A 6,828-nucleotide genomic window follows, 5' to 3' on the forward strand; every position below is an offset into this window, starting at 1 on the left:
TCTTTAACCGTCGATCGCCGGTTATCTTTTCTTATCTCTTTATCTTTTACGGTATCGTTTTTTTCTTTAATTATCTCACTCTGCTTCTTCAGTTATCAACCGTTTTATTTTCCTAATTCCGATATGGAATGAGAAGAAAAGTTAAAATAGATACAGAATCACAGAAATGTATCAAGTCTATAAGATCACACACTGTTAGATCTTGAGTTTAAATCTTTAGCGAAACAAATAATTTAAATATACGAGAAACAAATAATTAAAAGAACAAGTGACATGCAAAAATTCAAAATGAGTAAGGTTTGAAACTTTATACAATGTGTAGTTTTGACACCAACAAACAGCTCTTAAAGAGAAAAATGGCATAAAATTGATAATAAAACACAAAGGTGAGAATTTCTTTATATAGTGTTTCAGCCAAGTTTCCTTTGTTAACTATTATTCCAACATTTTGCTTATACATTATCTAGTCTTTAGAAGAAGAAAAAAGTTTGAGATTTGCCTAAGCAGAACCCTTTAAAACTGCTTAAGATATGACTCAACATGATCCACTACATCACAAATGCATCCCTCTGAGTTCTCCCAACTGCTAAAGCTTATGCCACCGGCCGGTCATTGATCAAACCGGTATTAGTTTCTGCTGTGGGATCCATCTGGCCATTTAAACCAGGTGCATATACATTATGAAAAACCTGGAGAATAGTGTAGCGCAGATCTTCGATGATTAGGTGAGGAAGATGGAGCTGTAAAAGGACTCTGCTGCGACACGCTTGAACTTTCCGACATGCTACTCCACCTAATAGGACATGTGCTCCCTAGCTCAGTTGGGGTTGTTGCATGAAAGCTGGCAGCACGAAATGGCGATTCACCCATCGGAGAACGTTCTTGCGGCTGATAACAGGTATAAGGATGCGAGCTCTCCCTCCTGCTTTCACTGTATTTGGCAACATCGCGGAGCACATTGTTTTCACTCTCAGGAATGTTGTCGATGATGAAGATTTCTTTAACCGGACTTAAGGAGGAAGCTGAAAGTTGAAAATGGCGGCGGTCAGGAGTAGCTACCACTTTCTCCATATTATGTCGGCTTGAAACATTATAATCATGACAGTCCATGGCCGTTGCAAAACCAAAATCTGCCCGCTGGTCATGAAACATGCCAGCTGGCAGTCGAACATGCACAGGTAGCCGCCTAGAATCAGATTGGGTTCTATAACTGTTGGACAATAGTCCACCATCAAAGCATTGACCTCCTGCTGTATGCGAGTTCTGACCAAAAACGACAGGAGGTTGGGGGCACATGTGATGCAACGGGTGAGAGTCCGGATTCTGTATATTATCAGGAGAGTTTCTCGAGAAATCAGGAAATTTAGAGGTTTGCTGATTGTTACTCTGAACGGTCCTCCCTCCAAATGGCACAGATGCATCTTCATCATTGTTAACAACCATCAAATTCTTCCCCATCAACCTGAGTATAGGATTAGAAGCAGATGGACTGGCAGCATCAGATTCCGAACGAGCTAAAAGCCTCCCTACACCATTGGGAGAATCCTTGAACAGAATGGAACTTGCCAGTGGCTTAATCACCGGGAGAGAATTCTCAGATCCGGAATTTGGGCAATTGCTTGGCGGAGCTAATTCGGACCTCACGTCCATTTCGACAGGCATCAGATTGCAGTTGAAATCCGTCTGCTTTCCATTAGCAGGTACTGAAGTCATTCTTCGTCGCCTTAATAGTTGTGATTCTTCGTAATTTAAAGTAACGCCGTGATTAAATCTCTCCTTCCTTTGGCAACAGCATGGTTTATCATTCTTGAAATTGACAGATCCCTTCTCGATATAGATCCTATCAAGTTTCAAATAGTCTCCATCAAAACTAGTTCTTTCCATTTCAGCACCTATCGACTCTGGAACAAAACCTGCATTTTGCAGTGAAGGCTCGGCACTAGCAAATGCTGATCTACTGTCTTGAACAGCATAAGGTCCGAAGGATGATGATGGTTCTGAATATTTGAATTCAGATCTACCTGCCGAGGGATTGGATATGGTAGAGGCTGCAGACATTGGGGAATCCGAGGAATCTCCATCAACAACGTCATGATGATCCGGAGAAGAATGAACCCGGCTTGTGGTTAAGGAGGAGTTCCCTTGAAAATCTTCTGAGCCCATATCTCTAGGACTCGGCAAAAATGACCCTGGTGGTCCCGGGATAGGTATTGGATCAACCTCCGGAAAAGAGTTTCCTTGTCCCGTTTCAGCATCCAAGTCCACCTCAATTTCAACATTTTGTCCCGCCAAATCATGGCCAACTTCATCGGCAGAAAACATCTCTTGGTCACTGATAAAATCAGACTCTGACGGACCTGCTGGAACATCATTCCCACATAGCAACCCTCGATAATTAGATTGGACCTTCAAGGAATTGCTGAGGTTGTAAAACTCCGAATCTACCGACTTGATCAAACTAGCTGCCCTCCTATTGTCACAATTTCTGGAAGATGGTTCCACAAAACGCTCATCCATATAGACATGTGTATGTTTTCTAGAAGAGTCCAAGCATTCAGTTGTCAATCGAAAACCATCATCATCTCCAATGGAATCTGCACTTACTCGGATTTCATCATCATAACATTGAGTTGCAGACTTTGAGCTCCTCAAAGCTGACCCTTCCTTCTCTTGACGAAAGCATGACAATCTTCTCGCTTGCCTAGTTTCTGGGACAGTGCTTCTCTTGAGAGAATCCATTTCAGCCACTTTGTTCCTTTCAACGCGACTATCAGCATCATTGAGCATCATTTCATGTTGTTTGTCAACTTCAGAATGCCAATTCACTACCTCTTCATTTCTCTTTTTCATGGAGCGCACTCGAGGCTTCTTAAGGGCTGACCACTTTTTAATTTTAATAGGCATAGATTCATCCCTAGATGATTGGTTGTTGACAGAAATGTTTCTCCTAAAAGACGAGAACTTCATTGCTTTAGATACAATTGCATGAGCACTTCTAGACGATTTTGAGCTAGCAATACAAGAAATACCAGAACCATTGATCGAGTCTTCACGAACTGAAATCGTCTTCTTCCTCAACAAAGATGCATGATTCCTTGTAGAGTTTAAAGGCCTCAACATACCGGTATCATTTGCTGAAGTGTCGCATCTACCCAATCGGTTGGAATTTTGTTTCATTGATGGAGAAGAGCTCTCCGGATTCTTGCTGGTCCGGTCTTCCACGAAGCGATCTCCCATTAGTTTATTCCCAGGTAACTGCTCCCTTTTATCGCTAATTTGGATTTTACGAATTAACTTCTCCGTCCTCTCATTGTTTCCAGAAGAAGATATATTAGTAAATTTCTTAACATGAGTTCTCTCTGCAAGAGAATCGCCCAAATATGGTCGACTATCCTCGACTAGCAAATCCCGAGGCAAATGCCAATTACATCTGACAGGTTGATGACCCTCTTGACTAGCAGTCTTCTTAGAAAAACCTCTTTGTTTGGAGCAAACCCATGGTCTTAAAGTTCCCGAATCATTGGATTTGAGCTGTTTTGACATCAGATGTTTCTCATAGCTTTTTTCCTCTTCCGGACGTTCGTCTTCACCTCCAGAATTCTGTTTAAAGCAAATTTGACAACCATATATCGCTGAATATTCATGCTATCGAAATTTTCACAAATAAAATCATATAAGACTAATTATTCAAAGTGTGCAACACATCACAAGTAAGAACTGTAATGACTGGGCAACATGATATATTTCTATCAACTTATGCATGTCAAAAGAATTAGCATGAAATCAATTCCAAAGACTAAAGATCTAGCTTATCGGGAACATTTAATATATATTTTACTCCAAAAAAGAACAGCAGAATGAAGTCTCTCATGGCAATAATACATGCAAAGGTGACATGAAAATAATTTTTAAAGCAATCAATCAGGAGAAGCAAAAATTGTAAATGAAAACGTAAACAAAAACACAAATAGCAGAAGAGTTGAACCTGAGATCCAAGGGTATTGTGAGAGAAAAATTTCTTGCTTTGAGAAGCAAGTTCCAAATACTTCTGATGTTTTTGAGCAAGGTGTTTCTTCTTCTTCTTCTTTTTCATTTCTTTATATTCTTTCAAAGATCTCCTTACTTCAGAACCTGATGGTTGGTCATCAAACTTGGATAAAATCCTAAGTTTAGTACCATTTGCATCAATATACACAGGCCCTACATCACCAACATCCTCCGGATGATTTGTCGACACCTTTTGCCTTTTCCCTTCATTACCACTCTCAGTTCTCTCATTCTCTCGAGCAGGTAAGCTCGTAATCGTTGCCCAGCTCGTACCATTTCTTCGATCAAGCTCCTCCAATGTGCATGGTTTAGCTGTACAATATATATCTACCATCAACCTCGTCTTCCTCGGCTTAATCCTATGTCTTGTGAGCTTAGAATCATCAGCTGCCCATTTAGGTGGTGACTCCACAGAAAGGCACTGATCAATATGAGCATTCAAGGTCGTGTTCGACGAGGATGAGAATGTTTTGCAAACAGGGCAAACTTTGGAAGCCATTGTTTCTGATACAGTAGTAGAATTAGAAGCAATATCCTCCCCCGAGTTTCGATCCGAGTTGCAGCCAAATTTCACTATCAGCCTACACTTCTTGCCTACCGGACGGGAAACGCTCTCCGTCTTGTTGTTCCCAGCAGCTTCAACTGCAACCGTGGTTTTCCGGCGAGCCTCAGCTGGCAAGCTAGATTGTTTTTTCTCAGATGACTCTATCTCAGATTGAGAAACACTTGTAGTTGTGGATGGAAAATCATTCTCTTCTCCAGATCTACATGAACTTATAATATCTATGCAAGATTCATCAATTTTCAACTGGGGATCATCAAATGAGTTGCTTGTTTTTTCCTTGTCAACCGTACATCTCTTAAAAGACTGAGTCTTTACTGAATCAAGAAGCTGAAACGGTGGTAAAACGTCCTTCACGCCATGTTTTAAACAAAGCTGCAAATTTTCCAGAGAAAAAGGCCAGTTTTTCTTGATATCTTTACTCCGGGCTGTAAATACATAATCTCTGCATCACCAACAAAATCAGTACTTGTTAAAGCTAGGTAAAAAACAGCATCAGTAATAAGATAAATCTACAGTAGTTCAAACTATAAAACCTTTATATCATATGATAATGAACAGTAAAATCATAAAACAATCAAGAAAACACAAATTAGATTCAAAAATATAATGAAGTAAGCATGAAAAAGTCTACATGAAATCACACTCATCAAGAAAGAAAACAAAAACAAAAACATAGAACCCAAGAATCAGATCATCATCAAGATCAAATTTTTAACAATCACCCATGCAAAAACTCATTGGATCTGACCTAACAAAAGATCTTAAACCAAACCCATGTATTAAAACCCCATAAAATCACTGTTCATCAACCTGAAAGGTTTTTTTTTTTACCTGATGGAGAACTTAGGTAGATCTACCGCTGGCTCATCACTATTTGTGGAGTTGAACTGAGGAGATTGGGAAGAAGATGAGGGATCTGCAGGTGGAGATTTATCAATGGATAACATCTGAAACAGTACTCACAGCCTCTACTACTACTACTAATTCTATTGCTTCCACTTCCAAAGCTGGGCCTTATCTTTAACTTCAACATATAAACATAAACAAAACAACAACTTAAATTTTTTCTCTTATAATTTAATTTGTAGTATTTCTCTTTCCAATCAACCCCACCACCACCACCATCACAGCCAACCACAGCCCAAAGAATTAGCTAGCTATTTTTCAAGATCAGACAACCACCACCCACTAGAATCTTCATCCATCAAGCTATAAACAGCCTGCAAATCAAACAAGAACATCAAGAATTGAATATTCTAGAGATGAAAACAAAAAGAAAACGTTATTTTATGTGATGGGTATGAGTCAAATTGAAGCATCTATGGACATATATTATGTTTGATTGATCAAGCAAAGCATAAAATTAAGCAAAAGTGTAGTGGGTGACTGTTATTTTATGTAAAAGAAGTGTTGGGAAAAAAATTAGAGTTTCAAGAATCATCAAATCTTAGAGTCAAAAAGTAAAAGATGTGATAATCATGGATATATATGGAGAGATTATTCAAGAAAATCAGTGAATGAAGAGTGATAAAAGAGATTAGAAGCACAAAATTAAATCAAAGAAAGCCCATGAAATTTCTTGTGTTCTTCTTCACATAGTAATGAACAGTTCAAGAAACTGAAGATAAATCTTGAAGTGAGAAGAAGATTAATTAAACTCCATGAACAAGTCTTTAAAAAACAAAGAACAAGACTTTGAAAGTATTGAAGCTTACCAACAAAACAAACAAACTAAAAGACCATGAAATCAAGAAACAAGCAAGAAAACAAGAATCAAGAACCAAGAAAATATAAAGAAGATCAAGAAATGGAAGAGCTAGTGGTGAAACAAACCTTAAAAAAAGCTTAATTATTAATATTTTTGGAAGAGTTTGTATTTGGGGATAGAGAAAATGAAGAAGTTAGGAGAAAGAGAAAAGAAAGGAAATAAAGAAGAAAAGAAAAGAGAGGAGCACCACCCACTGATACATCAAAAGGGCATCAGGTTCTTCTTCTCTTCTTTTTGTTTTTTATTTTATTATTTTATTATTTTATTTCTCTCATTGAAAATAAAAGCAAATTTAATAAAGTACTGATTTTTACGCCCATGATTCACCTCTCTTCTCTGAATATCCGTTTTATATATTACCACTTTTTATTCTATTTTTCACAAAAGAAATAAACGGATATAGATTGGAGATTTTTGTATTTTCTTTAATAGTAGTATTATTTTTTAG

The 6,828-nt window shown here is 38.2% G+C and overlaps 1 protein-coding gene across 2 annotated transcripts; it reads right to left on the minus strand.

Moving 5' to 3' along the window:
- Positions 1–344: 344 nt before the first annotated feature.
- LOC126686306 (uncharacterized) lies at positions 345–6,596 on the minus strand. Of its 2 annotated transcripts, none has more exons than XM_050380346.2 (4): positions 6,446–6,596; positions 5,444–5,832; positions 3,986–5,054; positions 345–3,600 (listed from the first exon to the last, which is right to left on the minus strand). In XM_050380346.2, the coding sequence occupies exons 2-4, from the start codon at positions 5,557–5,559 to the stop codon at positions 679–681; spliced, it is 4,107 nt and encodes a 1,368-aa protein (XP_050236303.1). In that variant the 5' UTR covers positions 5,560–5,832; positions 6,446–6,596; the 3' UTR covers positions 345–678. The 2 variants fall into 2 exon arrangements, with proteins under 2 accessions (XP_050236303.1, XP_050236302.1); XM_050380345.2 differs by having other exon boundaries at positions 6,328–6,596.
- Positions 6,597–6,828: the final 232 nt, after the last annotated feature.

The sequence above is a fragment of the Mercurialis annua genome, linkage group LG6 (genome assembly GCF_937616625.2).
Source record: "Mercurialis annua linkage group LG6, ddMerAnnu1.2, whole genome shotgun sequence".
NCBI lineage: Eukaryota > Viridiplantae > Streptophyta > Magnoliopsida > Malpighiales > Euphorbiaceae > Mercurialis > Mercurialis annua.

What these genes read in the sequence shown, in the direction of transcription:
- LOC126686306 (XM_050380346.2), bottom strand. Translation starts at nt 5,559, where the DNA reads ATGTTATCCATTGATAAATCTCCACCTGCAGATCCCTCATCTTCTTCC. An exon ending in CTACCTAAGTTCTCCATCAG is followed by an intron (nt 5,055 to 5,443) that starts GTAAAAAAAAAA and finishes TTGGTGATGCAG; the next exon opens with AGATTATGTATTTACAGCCC. An exon ending in ACAATACCCTTGGATCTCAG is followed by an intron (nt 3,601 to 3,985) that starts GTTCAACTCTTC and finishes TGCTTTAAACAG; the next exon opens with AATTCTGGAGGTGAAGACGA.